This window comes from Vicugna pacos, chromosome 6, assembly GCF_048564905.1.
Source record: "Vicugna pacos chromosome 6, VicPac4, whole genome shotgun sequence".
NCBI classification, from domain to species: domain Eukaryota; kingdom Metazoa; phylum Chordata; class Mammalia; order Artiodactyla; family Camelidae; genus Vicugna; species Vicugna pacos.
In genome coordinates, this window is record NC_132992.1 from 23,217,404 (window position 1) to 23,232,122 (window position 14,719).

Below are 14,719 nucleotides of genomic sequence, written 5' to 3' on the forward strand. Positions count from 1 at the left end.
TTTTTTTTTAACAGCATGCCTGATGCTAGGTCCTTGAGAGTATGTTTTCTTATTTAACCCTAACAACAACCAGGGGATAGGCACAATAATCATCTCTAATTTATAGATAAGGAAATTAAAGATTAAGCCATTTGCCAAGGTCACACAGCTTGTAAGTGACAGCAAAAATTTTAGGTCAAAAACTCCTTTTACCAAGGCAGATAGGAGATGAGCTTGCAGGTAAAGCTCTGAGCCCCTCAGCTGGTGGGGAAACTGAGCCCCTTGGGTACCAAGGGGACTTTCCCAGGCTTCCAGCGTTAGTCAAAGAGATTGCTGGGGACAGAACCCATGTGTTCCAGCCCTAACCACTAGACCACACGGCTTCTCCATGGCTTGAGCTGGGAAGGTCCAAAGAGAAACTCCCTTTCCAGCCCCAGCCTGGATGGTAGCCTCCTTCCCAGCTAACAGGCTGCCCCAGTGGAGGCCAGGCGGAGCTGGGTGCCATGGGGGATGCTGGGGGGTTTCTGCCCACACATATGGTTTCCAGATTTCAGGGGATGAAAAAGAGGCCCTTGGGGCGGAAATGGGGGTTGTGCGATGACATATTTAGACTGATTGCTTAAAAAAAAAAAAGGCCGAGAAACCCTAAAAAATAAAAGCAAAAAGTCCGCTAGAAAAACCAAAGGGAATTATTTGATTGTGAAGCTGAGTGCTGTGAGGTTTAATGTAGAACAGTATTATGGGTTCTTCTGACTTTGACTTCTCAGAGGATGGTGAGAGAGGAGGCTCTGTGGCTGTTCCTGGCTTCACCCACTGGGCTTTGGGACAGGGATGGAATCGGGCAGGGCACCTGGGAGGATGTCTGGAGTTCAGGAGCACTTGCTGGGGGACCCTCCCAAAAGCATTGGGCCCTTCAGACTCCAAGGGTCCTGCTGGCTTGTGGCCAAGGGTCCCCACTGGTTCACAGTGGGAGCTGCCCCAGGGGAGGCTCCAGCTGGTCTGTATCGAGAGCATGTGAAAGGATAAGCTGTAAGGTGGGGGTTTGGGGTGTCTCTGAGTCCCAGTGTTAAAGGGAAACATCCAGGAACAGAAGGTAAAAGAGAGGACAGCTGCCTGGAATTCTGGCCTGCAGCAGGCCCAAGGGGTCAAAGGTCAAGGGGGGACAAGGGGGACTTCCTAAGGCTCTCAGGGGAGTGCCAGCCAGCCAGGCTGTTGTGCAAGCTCTGGGCTGGACCATGCAGGCAGACTGGCAGAGGAGCCACGCCTGGCCCAGCCCCCTCAGCCTATCCAGATATGTTCCCTGGAGCTGGAGTAGTGTCCTCTCTCCTCCAGGAAACCAGGACCCTGTCCCCCAAGGTAGCACTCCTGTCCCACGTCAGTGGCCATATTCTATTCTATATATAGAGGGCTTCCTCTCTCATACTCATTCTGAACCTCTCCATCCCAGATCCACCATGTTTTGAGAAACCGGAAAAACCTTCTCAAGTAAGCCTCTTTCTTCCAATTCCACTCTGATTCCCGATGTGGAGATCAGAGGGGTTTGTGAGGGAAGAACCATGCTAGGGCTCACAGGGTCCGGCCCTCGAGGAATGGGGACAGAATGAAGTGGAGGAGAAGCAAGCCAACAGGCTGTGTGGGCGCCAGGCCCCGGAGTAACTGTAGATGTGCTGACTGCTCTCCCTAAGCATCACGTGAGCCTCTCAAGGTCTGTTATGTTTATCCACATTTTACAGGTGAAGAAATTGAGGTTCTGAGGGTGTGATTAAACTGACAGCTGGTAAGTGGCAGAGCAGAGACTTGCACTTGCTCTTTCCAGATCACCTCCCCATCCCTCAGCTCAACCCACATGGCTGGAGATGGAGAGCAAGCACAGTAAGGGACCCAGGACTGTGTCAGGCTCCCAGTGGGCATGCGATCACTGCTGATTGATGCTCAATCTCATGGAGAAGGGTCGGGATCCTGGATGGAGCCTTGTGTCAGCCACCAATTTCTCCCCTTAGATTCAGCATCTGTAAAATCAGGAGGTGGGACTGGCAGCTCAGCGGCTTTCAAACTTGGGTCCCTGGGTGTCCTGACATCCCACAGAGACTGGGATGGGGCAGGAAAGGACAGTGAATAGGGGGGTTCTCTGCCCACCCCCAGCCCAGCTTCCACCAGGGAAGCTTGGCATATCAATTTCAGGTAATGGACAGACATAAGGGATGTTTTTATTTGAACAAGCGTCTCAGAGCACTCTATGGCCTCTAGCTGAGCTCTGCAGCTCTGACCTTCTGAGAACCGTGATCTAGTTTCAGGTCCTGAGCTGGAGAGAGAAGCCAGAGGATCTGGTGAGGGAAGTGGAGTAGACCATGTCTGGGCTTCTCGCCCTGTGGGAGGAAGCAGGTCAAGGTCAGAGCCATCAGGCGCCAGCAGAGGTGAGCTGGAGACACACAGCACCTGCCTCTGCACCTGGGAAACACAAATAGACCTTTGGCCACGGCAACCTGGAAACCAGAAGTAGCACCGACCTTTCTGAGGACCAAACCAGTGCCCCTTTCTCCTTTTTTGCCAGGCCTGCCCGGGATTGTTCCTGGTGGATTTCAGTTGCTGGTCACCAAACTGTGGTCACCCTAACCTACCATGACCTCACGTCTCCTACTGCTCAGCTCAAGGGCTACTTCAGGGTGAAAGCTGAGAAAAGGCTGAGAAAAGGCAAAGCAGCTCAGGGAGAGAAAAGCACCCAAATGCAAGAAGGCATTCAGCGAGCAGGGGCTAATTCCCTTGAAAGAACACTTGTGCCCCTTTTATGGGCTCCCTAGAGCAAAGCTTGCCCCTCTGCCTCAGTTTTCTCTTTGAATTGGGGCGTAAGAATGGTGTCCCTCTCCTGGCGGCTTCAGCATGTATGGCTCCCTGAATATCATCGTCTCCATGCTCCAGGCGGAGGAGAAAGCCAAGGGCTCTAGTGGCCTAAGAATCAGACTATCTAGCATCTTCCTTCTAGCTCACCGCCCACCCTGGGCCTGCCTCTGACCGCCATTCTCCCTCACCCTGCTGCGGGGCCCAGCCTCGCCCCACATAAGCAAAGCTGCCAGCAGGGTCCTTTGTGGGGCTGCTCCCGTGTGGCACTGCCTATGGGCCCCACCATGGGGCAACAGATGGACCTATGGTCTCTCCAGAACAATGGTGGGGGAGGGGCCCTGGCATCGCCTGCCCCAAACAGGAAGCGCTGCATGAGCTTCAAAGAACTGGCAGGGCCAAGGGGCTGAGTGGCTGGAGCCAGTGCCAGGATTGGCGGCTGCCTGAAGAGATGCCTGCCAGCCTCGGGATGCCCAGCCTGCAGTGGGGGTGGGGCTGCAGTGGCAAGGGCAGCTGGGTCTTGGGCAGAGGATGCTTTGCACCCTCAGTGCAGCAGCCTCTGACCTGGAAGCAGCCTGAGGGAAGGGGGTTCAGACACAAGGCTGTTTCCCGGCTCTGCCGCCACCTGCCAGCAGGGCTGCTGGTTCTTTCCCAGGCCACAGTGGGTCTGGCCCTCCAGCAAGTAACCATGAGGGGCAGGGCTGGCACCAAGCCTGCCGCCCACTCCCTGCCTCCTGCTCCCAGCTGCTCTGCTCAGAGCCTTTTCCTCTCCACTTCCTGTTCACACAGTGGGGGGGGCGGGAAGTGGAGGGAGGAAGTTGGGGGGAGGCGTGTAGGGGGGAACCCATTGAATAAAAGGAATTAACCGTTTCCCTCCTCTGACCTCTGGGAATTTCCGCCTGTGAAAGTGTCTCGAAGAATCTGCAGAGCTGAGGGAGTGGGGAGGAGGGGTGCCCCTCTTGGCCCCCACCCCCTTCCCCGGTGGTAGTAGTGGGGCCAGATAACTCCCTCTGGGCCCCCTAACCTCTTGTTTCCCTGGCGCCAGGGGGGCAACGCCAAGGGCAGCCTGGAGCCTGGTGGCCTCAGAGCCCCCTCCCAACCAATGGGGCTAGTGCGCCAGGCCTGCGACCCGAGCTCGGGGCGGGGGTTCAGAGCGGAGGGGGCGAGCGGGGTTTGAGCAGGAACTGCGAGAATCGGTGGTCCCAGGAAAATGAGCTTACACCCAGGCTGGCCAGGCACTGAGCCACACACCTTCCCTGCCAGAGCTGGTGCCCTTGGCCGGTCAACCATGGGGTACAAGGGCGGCGGGCGGGCCAGGCAAGCCTCAGACGCGGGGCGGGCACACCCTCCGGGGGCCACTCCCCCTGGAGCAGTAAAGGAGCTGGTAGGTTCGGGAAGCCAGTGGACAGCGCCCTCTAGTGCCGGCTGCCGACTCGGCCGGCGGCCCCCCGGGGCCCTCTCAAGGGCGGGCCTCAGGAAGCACCTGCTCCCCAGGACCAGTGGCCGCCCTGCATCTCCCCCAGGTGGCTTCCTTGTTTACAGGCCTCCTGCCCTGATCCCAGCGTCACTGCCTGTGGCCACTCCTCCTATTTCCAGAGACCGCTCCAGGAGCAGCTCATTCATCTTAGCCCCTGCCTACGCAGCTGCTCCCCTACCCCACCCCACCCCCTTCTGGCCCTCCCCCAGGCTTAGGGCCAAGGCCCTGAGGGCCTTCTCTCTCTCCTCTCCTCCAGGCCTTGCTTAGTTTCCAGGGATCTAATTGCTGTGGCTTCCCGTTGCCCTGACTCAACGGAACCCCATTCTGTCAGTGCCAGAGAAGCCTGGAGCCTTTTTTCCAGGAAAGAGGAAGTAGCCTAGGACCAGATGGGCAGGCTTAAGAGAGGACAGAAGGGGCAGGGGTGTCCCAGGCCGTCTTAGCCAAGTACCCTGGGAGGAGGGAGCAATAGGGCAGTGTTTGTTTAAGTAACATGTATCAAGCACTCATTATGTGCAAAGACAGAAGCCCCAAGCTGTTCTAAGTAAGCAAGTGACCATATCAGTGGTAGGCAGGGGTTTATACCTAATACTGACAGTGGGGAACAGTACCCTGAGACCTCTACTGGGCATATCTGGGTGTGAGGGGAGCATTAGACCACAGCGGGAGAGGAAGGGAGGAGAAGCCCTCCCAGTCTTCTTGGAACAAGGGAAAGGGAACAGGACTAGGATGCCCTCTACCCACCCAATGGGACCCTACCCCCATTTGCTCCCACTTTTGCTTCTGAGGGGAGATGGGGAATCTGAGGCTCATCAAAGGTGGGCAGCTTCCATCCCTGTCCCTTGCCAGAAGCCATGAAGAGACCCTGTTGTTCCAGAGGCTAGAAGAATCAGCAGGACAAGATTATCCTAGGACTGCATAAGGTAAGTATCTTGGAAGATGTTTAGGCTGCAGGGGCAAGAGAGAAGCCAGCAGTCACTAACCAGGTGCTTAACCCCAGCCTGATGCCAGAACACTCACTTGTTATTTTGGTCTATCAGCGGCTGATAGACCACACCCATAAAGCTGAGCAGTGGACTGTGAACACCAGTCCATGGAGCAAAGGGTGCTCAGCTGATGTTACAGGAAGGCCCTGCTCCAGGACTCCCCAAAGGCTCTAGCCACAACTAAAGAAGTGTAAGCTGGGAGGAGAGGCAGGTCACAGGAACTAGATGGGGAGAAAACTTCTCTCTCAAATGCCAGTGCAGTCTCACCTCCATGTTGGACCTCAACGTTATGGCTCAATGCCAGGCAGTGGTAGGGTAGTATCAAAACTGGGCAGAAGTTGGGAAGGCAGAGATCCAGGATGGCAAAATCTAGCAGGTATAAGGGCCAGTGGAGGAAGGAAGAATGGGGGGACTTAGATTTATGGTTAGGCAATGGAGATTCCCAGGAAACTCTTGGGACAGCTAGCGGGGAGGGGAACAGATCAAGGAAGCACCAGCCAACAAATTGACCTGAGAAGTCAGTGCCCCCAGCTGCCTAAGTGTGAAAGGTTCTGCAGAGAGCAGCACCACCTGCTGGCCAAAGAGAAGAACAGTCCCTGCTGTAAGACTTGGGAGGGTGGGCCCTAATTCCCAACTGAAGCCTGGAGTCAGAAAGGATAGCGTGGAGGGCAAAGAAGTGAGCAGAAAATGGCAAAATCTCCAAGCAAAGAAGGGAAAGCCAAGGCTTGAAAGCATACAGGACCCTGGCAGCCTCTCTGTGGCACCCCGGCCGCTCCTAGAGATTACTCAAACACCACTCAGCCCAGCGTCAACACAAAGCCATCAACTCGAGAGTCACCACGGCAGCGCAGACAGTTTAATGCTCTCTAACCCCAACACCATCTCCCACTGTCCTCCATGAGTCCCTCTGCCCCAGGGCACCCCTCACACTGGAGTCCCAGACAGTGTGCACAAGAGCATGCCCACCATCAGCACCACCTTTCCTCCCAGCCCATGCCCAGGATTTGAGGGCACTGTCTTTTCACTTCTGGGACCTAGGGGCGGACAGAAGAGAGGGCTTCTGAGGGAGCAGAGCCACAGAATGAAAAGGAAGAATGGTAGTGCCCCAGAGGGTGAAGAGGATGTGTGTGGGGAGTGAAAAGGAAATAAGAGCTGTTAGATGTGGGAGGGATGGTAATGGGGTCAGAATTCTGACTTCTCCAGGCTACGGCCCTCTATTGGGAAAGTAGGCTGACAGCCCAGCAAAACAGCAGCTCAAAGGTAGCTCTGAAGAACAACATGGGCAGCGGGCAGAATGTTCTCAGAGCTGATACCTCATGGGCAACAGCTATAATTCCACTCTCCCCGCCACAGTCCCAGCCCAGCAGCCTCCAGGAGACCAGGCACAGACAACACCATGGCCTTCCCAAGAAGGGACAAGTGATTGCCCCTCCTGCCTGCCCGCCTTTCAGGGCTGACACCTTCCTACAGCCAACTGAGGTGTTCCTCCTCATAGCGCTGGGGGTCGATGAAGGGCCGGTCAATAGAGCGGATCATCAGCTCCCCACAGTACACACACTCAGCAGCCACCAGTTCATCCAGGTCAGCCTTGAGCTGTTCCCTGCTGGGCCCCCCAGCAGCAGCGACCCCCTCAGCCTCCTTGGCCCGGGTAGAGCCCTTGGCAGGGGGTGGAGCAGCCCCCAGCTTTCGCTGCAGCTCCTCAAGCCGGGCCTGCTTGTAGGCTGGCAGGCCAGGCCGCACGGCTTGCAGCAGGCAGTCAGCATGGAACATGTGGCCACAGAGGAAGAGGTAAAAAGGGCGATTGAGCAAGGGGAAGTCGCAGGTGGCACATTTGTCCTGGGGCTCCACAGTGCCATAGCGGCCGCGCAGCTCCTGCAGGTCTCGCCGGATGCGCTGGGCACTGGCTGTGGCCTCTTCCATCTCCCGCTGCAGCTCTTGGATGTGGTGGTTGTAGGCCTTAAGCGAGCTGCAGATGGCCTCCTTGAAGTGGTCGATGGTGACGAAGTCAGGAAAGAAGGGCAGCACGTCCTCGATCTTGAGCAGGGGGCAGCTGGCCAGGCAGGCCATGGCTGTCTGCACATCCTCCTCCTCCTGCACCACGTGCCGTGCAATCTTCAGCCACAGCTTCTTGCGCAGCTCCTCGTCTTCCTCGGGCAAGTCAGCACACTGCTTGGCCAGGTCCACGTCCACCTGAGGGGAGACAGAGTGTTAGGGTCAAGCCCCCTCCCGACCCAAGACAGAGTCTGTGGGAGACAGAAGCCCAGGCAGAGGACCCATGGGCAGGATACCTGCACTACGGGCAGCATGTGAGGTGGGGCTCCTAGAGGCCAGGAAGAAACCTATCTCAGTAATGGGCCTGTCCCTGCCAGAAGTATACAAACACTGCTTATGAGGGTGGGGTTGCAATTTTAGTGAATTTAAAATTCACTGGGGAACATATTCAAAATACTGATTTGGGGGCCCTACCCACAGACATTCTGATTCAGTAAGTCCTGGGTTCAGACCCAGGAATTCACATTTTAAACAGCACTTTATATGATCCTGAGCAGGTGACAGTTCATGATTTGAGCAATGCAACTCAGCACCTCCCCTGATACATTTGTGGCTAGCACGTATGCAGAACTTACCTATGAGGTAAGTGCTGTAACATTGTCCCCATTTTGTGGCTGACTAATCTGAGGCAGAGAGGTTCAGAAACTAGCCTGAGGTCACATAGCTTAGTAAGCGGCAGAACCAGAATTCAAACATTGACTTCCGAGCCCATGTTCTTAACCACTACAACGCAGCACCTCTATGTGAGGGAAGCCAGCACTCCCTAACCACACTGCCCCCAAACCCTTCAGTATCTGAAGCTACTGCTCTCCAGGCCCCTCTCCTGGATGGTGTCAAGGCTCCCTAGCTCACCTGTAGGGCCAGGTCCACAGCCTCCTCATACAGCTCCAGGACCTTGTAGACGTGGACACAAGCGCGGTGGTGGCCATGCTCAGCGCAGAGCCGCAGTGCATACTTGAGGTCATAATGTACCCGGTGAGCGCTGGCCCCAGCCTGCTCGAGGTAGGCCAGCAGCGAGGCTGGCTGGCCTCGGGCATACAGCGACAGCAGGTAATTGTGAATGGCCTGCTCAGTCTCGCCCAGCACGTTCACGCAGAACTCCATGTAGCGGATGGCCTGGCTCACCTGCTGGGCCTCACCACCCTGGCTGTAGTTCACCAGGGCAGGGATGAGCTGCCGGGCATCCAGCCGGCTGCCCTGCTCAATCCAGGTATCCACCAACTGGCGGGGGATGTGACGGATGAGGATGGGCGAGAACTTGTAGAAGAGCTGGGGGTCACGGTGGCGGGCGAGCACGGCCAGGGCCTCCTCATAGGCCTCGTGCTGGCAGTGGTATGCCACCACCCGCTCGTAGTCCTGCATGATCACCGCAAAGTACACCATGTGCTCCGTGTCCCCATGGCTGGCGAGCAGCTCGTGGATGGAGGCCCGGCTGGCAAAGAGCCACTCCTTGTGGCGGGGGCTGCTGAGGAAGGCGCGGAAGCGCTCCCGTGTTTCCCGGTAGAGGGTCAGGGCCTCTGGGTCCCCCTGCAGGGCCCCGAGCCGGCTCAGATAGAGCTCCGTCAGCCAGGTGGTAAGCAGCGTGGCCTGGGTGCGCTCAGCTGGCTTCAAACTGGCCAGTTTTCGCTGTAGGAACTCGGCCAGAGCCTCCTCTTGTCGGGCCTCCAGGAACTTGAGGGCAATCTCCTCAAAGTAGCTCTGAGTCAGGGCGTAGCAGCGGGCGCTCTCCAGGTAACGACGCTGGCGAAAGCAGAAGTCAGCCTCACGGGCCAGGACGGTGTCCAGGCAGTCAGGCCGCTCTCGACAGTACTCTTTGGCCAGGTCAAAGCGGTTCATGTCCAGGTAGGTGCGCCAGACATCCCGGGCCTCCCGCTGTACGTGGTAGCGGAAGACAGCCCGCTCGGTGTAGGCCCACAGGTGGCCCGTGGAGGAGTCCTTCACCATGTGCTTCAGAGGCCCAAACTTCTCCAGGAAGTGGTCCCGCAGCACCACCTGCCCTGTCAGCGTGCACACTGCCTCCACCCGGTCTGCCAGCAGCAGCAGGAAGTGGAACTGGGTCAGGACGATGGCCAGGGGTGGGCTGGCGCCAGGACCTACCCCGTCTGGGTACTCCCAGACCCGCTCCTCGCTCAGCAGGGAGTCAGGACGCCCGCAGTCCAGCGATCCGTACAGCACGCCATCCCCCATCATCCAGGCGAAGGCCCGGGGCGCAGAGCGCAACTTGGGGGTGTAGAAGGCCAACTCGCTGTAGCCTAGACTGCTGGGAAACTCACGGAATGGGGGTGGGTGGTCAGTGTAGGCAGCAAAGAGCCCTGAGAAGCCCTGGACCTCAGCTCCCTCAGCAGCTCGGCCTATGAACTGGAAGAGGCGCTGCCGAGTGGTGGCGATAACAAAGCCACGCCCTTCGGGGCCCCGCTCAGCCTCAAGGGAGCACACAGGTGCTGGACCCCCTTCTTCATTTAGCACGTACAATGGACGGAAGTAGAGATCCGGGGCGGGGCCAAAAAGCCCACCCTCGCTGGCTGAGATCTCTGCTTCGAAGATCTGGCCTTGGGCAGTGCCGACCAGGATGGGGCCTGTGCTGGTCTCCGTGCCCAAGGCCTTGTTCCAGCCCACACTCTCCACCAGCTGCCCCTTCCAGCGTGCCAGGGGGCGCACCTTCTGTCCATTACGGTTCACGTAGAGGACTTCAGTACTGCTCAGAGCAATCAGCAGATGAGAGCCTGGAGTGGGGGAAAGCATGGCACCTCTGAGGATGCTGCCATGCCCACCCTCAGCCTCCTCCGTGATAGTACCACCCTCAGATCCCACCCACCCAGGCAGTGACTTACCCTCAGCATCCCCTGGCCTCCATCTCAGAACTCTTACCACCACTTACCAGTATGGTCCAGGAACATCTTGTGAACTTTGGCATCATCCTTGCGCCCCAGCTCCATGTGGTTGGGTTCATTTGCTTTGCCCAAGTCAATGCTGTTGGGACAAGAGTCACAGCATCACTCTAGAGAAGGGCAGATCCCTTTTTTGAATCACAGACCTTTTTATAATCTGATGAAAGGCATAGTCTTTCTTCCCTCAAATCTACATAGATACATAAAATTCTGAATGCAATCCCAAGGGAACTCTAAAACACATACAGGGTCCTACGTAAGATCCCTCGGTTCTAAGAACCTCCCCCAACCCCCAGCCCCTTTTGAGAAGTCACTAAGCATAAGTCTTTTCCTTCTGCTTAACACACCTCCAGTGCACCTAGGAAGACAGGCAGGGGTATCCCAGAATGCTAGGGTAAAAAGGGAATAACCAATAGTAGCTAATGGTTACTGAGCACTTTCTATATACCAAGCACCACACCAAGAGTTTAAGCTTAATCTCAATTAATCTTCACAATAACGTAGAGGGGGTGCTCCCTTAAAGTTATTTCCTATTTAAGGTATTTCCCTTATTAAATTCTTTTCAAATTATATGTGCATTCTAACTAAAAAATCAATGCAAAAGTGAATGAAGAAAAAGTTAATGATTTTCTTCCCAATCCCGTTATTCCCAACAGAGAAAATCGATGTTAACATCTTTCTCTATGTTCATGACATAAATAAGGTTATTTTGTTACTGTTTTTACAAAAATGTCTGCACATTATATATATGTGTGTGTACATGCATGCTAATTTATAGCTTGCTTTTTTTACTTAATGATTTTTCATGAACATTCTACCAGGTCAATAGATACAGCTCTAACTCATTGTTTTAGTAACTGCATAATATTCTTCGATGGCTGAACCATAAATTAATCATCTTCCTATTGATGGGCATTCACTTGGGTCATTTTTCATACAACAAATACTGCTGCAATCGGCATCCTTCTATCCATACCTTTGCAATCTGGTACTTTTCTTTCTACGTATGTATTCCCCAAAGAAAGTGGATTACTGGGTCAAAGTTATAGACATTTTAGAGTTTAACAGATTACTTTTCCAAAAGATGGTGGCAATTTATACTCTTACCAGCAACGTGTGAGAGTCCATCTCTGTGTATCTTCACCAGCACCACACATTATTACTGGTTTTAATTTTTGCTACTCTGATAGGTTAAAAAAAATGGTGTCTTACCGTTATTTTAATTTGCATTTCCCACAGGTTGAAAATATTTTCAGATGTTTACTGGAAATTTGGAGTTTCTGTTCTGTGAACTGCTTGTTTATATTGTTTGCCTTCCCTTTTCTACTGAATGGTCTTTTTCTTATTAATTTGTAAGGGCTTTTTAAGGAACAGGGATGTAAATCCTTAGTCATACGTGGAAAAACATTATTTTCCCACCATCTTTTCTCTTGACCTGACTCATATCCTTTTTTGTTTTTATTTTGTTGTAGCAGCAATTTCTTCATAGTCAAATGTATCTATCTTTTCCCTTGTGGATTCTAGATCTTCTAGCTTGAGTAAGACGGTCTCCCTTCAGCCCAAGAACATAGAAATGTATTAAATATTCTTTTAATATTCACATTTTTTAAATATTTCAATAATTATTCCACTTAGAATTCAGTTTTGCGGTACAGAGGTTTAGCTCTGTTTCATTCCAGATGGTCATTCCAGATAAACATTTTGCTGATACCTTTGTCACAAATTATTTTCAATTACTTATGTATTTATTTACTTACTTCCAGTTTTATTGAGATATATTATTTTCATTTAAAATGGATTTATTCCAGGACTCTAGACAGTTCCAGTGATCTACGTGACTAACTTGTGGGTTGGTACCATCTTTAACAGATGAAGAGACATGTTCAGAGAGACTAGGCGACTCACTCAAGATTCATGGCTGGTAAGTGGGAGAACTGAGTTCTGAATCCAGGTCTACTATACTACATTGGTTCTCTTTGGGAAAGGAGAGAATATTTCCTGAAAATTCCAAATCCACTGTTTCACTTGCCCAGAGTGAAAGAGAGGCCCAGTCAGTCAGCGGTCCCCAAATATCACCAATCCACTCCCTACTCCTAAACCTTTTGGGTCCTCACTTACCGGAGAAGTGTATCCTTGCCCAGGCTCATGCAGAGCTGATTGCAGGAGACGACAAGACTGGTGATACGCTCGGAAGGGGTAAAGTCAATGCGCTGCTTCGTGAAGATGGGCACTTCCTTCTCTAGCTGGGCATTCACATACCCTAGGTGAGGAGTGAAGGAAAGGTTAGCTATGGAACAGAGGGAGAAAGGGAAAGGAGAGGCAACAAAAAAAGAATGCTCCTCTCCACCTTCCCAACATAGTCCTACCCTAGGACCTTGGTTAACCTTGGTCAGTATATCAAGGAGTTTGCTAATCACCTCTACATTAGTTCTGGGCTACATCAGGGGTTCTGGGCTCTTCCCACACCTCTGACAGGGGTGAGGAGTTGATTCTTTGAACCCTTGGGATGTTGTTACGCCATGATGTACTTGCTTCCAGTGGTAACAGGGGGAAAGGGTTGGTCATTCTCCCTTATCAGTCTTTGGCCTAGCAATTCCAGCTCAACTAAAGAAGTCTAATTCTACCCTCTTCTCTCCTCCCTGCCTATGAGGTAATACTCTCAGTGGGTCTCCAGAAGGATGAGGGCAGAGGGATCCCTGGGGAACCAGTCCAATCAGCTGGTTAACAAATTGATGGTGCTTTCTCTCTAGCCTTCACTCTCATTTCTTTACCATTGCTCGAAATATCCCAGCGCTTCAGATCCCTCTGCCAACTCTGTATTAGTTTCTACGAAAATTTCCCCTCAACACTCATCTGCACCCAGCTCTAGCAATGGCTTAAAATACTTCATTGTCCCCTGTTTACTGACAAAGTTCCCTCTAGGACCATCCCTCCTTCCCCTACAACATTCCCCTTTCACTAGTTTCTTTGCCCACTCTCTTCCTCTCACCCCCAGAAGGGGCCTGGTGGGAAAATCTGAATCAGATGAAGCCTGGAGCCTATTCTCAGTTTTCCCAGCTGAGGCCCTCTAAGCAAGTCACTTCCTTATCTGAGTCCCAGTTCCCTCTTAGAAGGACTCTAGTGGCAGGGCCTAGATCACGCGGCTACTCTTGCTGCCCTTTCAAACTTCGACCATCCACCAGCTGGGGGCCATGAGGGCCTGAGCAGAATCAAGGGCCTAGACCCGGACTGCACGTCCAGGAGGTGAACCCGAGCTCTTGGAGCCACTCTCTCCTTTCCTCCCCTGCAGGTGCTAAGAGAGCTGAGAGGTGTAGCGGCGCTCTCACTTCCCTTACCCGAGTGAGGGATGCCCACGCTAGGGCAGCCGGGCTGCAAGACCGCCGAGCGCGACAGGGAGTCCTCGTATTCATCCAGGATAGACGCCATGGTGCCCGGCCTCTGGGTCCTCTGTCTCGGGCCCAGGGATTACAACAAGGCTTCCCCCAGGGATCCCCGTCTCCCCGGACTGGAAGCTGCGACTCCACAGCCTCGGCAGGGATCTGACAGATCCTGGCAATCCGCTGCCTCCTCCTCCTCCTCTTTAAAATCCTGAGGATCTTCTCGCTCTCGCCTTATAGAGCGAGCAGACTGGGGAGCATGACCCCTTGATTCTGGCGCAGTCCTGCACCCAACTCCCGCCCCCAAGAGATCAGACCGACTCCCTTTTGCCGATTCCAGGTGATCGCAACCTCGCCCGAGTAGCTCAGCTGACTCCCGCCCCCGGGACGCGCGCCTATAACGTAACTTCCGGGTTCTCAGAAGCCCGTTTGCTCGCGCAGGAACGTCGCGGGGCCAGCCCCTGGGAGGTGCGGTGAGGAGTGCGGGGGCGGGGCCAGGGAGGGGGAAGGGGCGGGGCCGAGGCCTCGTCGGCTCTCGAGAGGAGACGCCCCACACGCTTCCGAGCCGAAGAGCAGGGTGATGGACGGGCCCGCTGAACACAGGCCCCGCCCTCCTGCACCCTGCTGCAGTTCCGAGCTTTGACACTAGGAGGCAATCCCGGCTTTCTCAGCCCGCTTCCCGACCCGCCCAGCGCAATCTCGGAGCGGGTCCCTAGCACCTTGCATGCCCAGGCTTCCCTCCCTCAGAAGACCGCCCAGCCTCTCTGTCCAGCTCCCGCTCCCACCTTTCTAAACAGCCCTTTGCCCTAGGTCCTCAGGAACCTCCCATTCCTCAATCTAATCTCCATCTTTTCTTACCTTCACAAGGCACAGGTAAGCAGTCCTGGCCTCTCTTCTCCCACATCCAGGGTCCCACCAGTTCCCAGAAAGTGGCAGAGTTGGTGGTCTGGCCAGCAGGAAGCTGCTTGCTACCTAACCTGTCTCTACCCTTGTCCGTGGTGGCTCCTTGGTATGGGAGGAGACAGGAGCAGCAGAAAAGACGAAGCACTGCTAAAGGGTACTGGGCTACTTACATTCATTCATTTAACAAAATGATGGTGAGCGCTTACTCTGTGCCTGGCCTTGGGC

The 14,719-nt window shown here is 54.2% G+C and overlaps 1 protein-coding gene and 1 long non-coding RNA gene across 2 annotated transcripts; both read right to left on the reverse strand.

Annotated features, from left to right (window-relative positions):
- Window positions 1-2,166: 2,166 nt before the first annotated feature.
- On the reverse strand, window positions 2,167-4,458 carry LOC140697086 (uncharacterized). The gene is made up of 2 exons (XR_012073906.1): window positions 3,698-4,458; window positions 2,167-2,427 (listed from the first exon to the last, which is right to left on the reverse strand). It is a non-coding gene; the product is annotated as an uncharacterized lncRNA (long non-coding RNA).
- A 1,650-nt stretch (window positions 4,459-6,108) lies between these two features.
- VPS18 (VPS18 core subunit of CORVET and HOPS complexes) lies at window positions 6,109-13,986 on the reverse strand. The gene is made up of 5 exons (XM_006201664.4): window positions 13,550-13,986; window positions 12,333-12,474; window positions 10,205-10,296; window positions 8,179-10,049; window positions 6,109-7,464 (listed from the first exon to the last, which is right to left on the reverse strand). The coding sequence occupies exons 1-5, from the start codon at window positions 13,638-13,640 to the stop codon at window positions 6,739-6,741; spliced, it is 2,922 nt and encodes a 973-aa protein (XP_006201726.2). The 5' UTR covers window positions 13,641-13,986; the 3' UTR covers window positions 6,109-6,738.
- Between the last annotated feature and the right edge of the window lie 733 nt (window positions 13,987-14,719).

Coding starts and splice junctions, on each gene's coding strand:
- VPS18 (XM_006201664.4), bottom strand. CDS start 13,640: ATGGCGTCTATCCTGGATGAATACGAGGACTCCCTGTCGCGCTCGGCG. Junction 10,297..12,332: donor GGCAAGGATACACTTCTCCG/GTAAGTGAGGAC, acceptor TTGTCCCAACAG/CATTGACTTGGGCAAAGCAA. Junction 10,050..10,204: donor GATGTTCCTGGACCATACTG/GTAAGTGGTGGT, acceptor CCCCCACTCCAG/GCTCTCATCTGCTGATTGCT.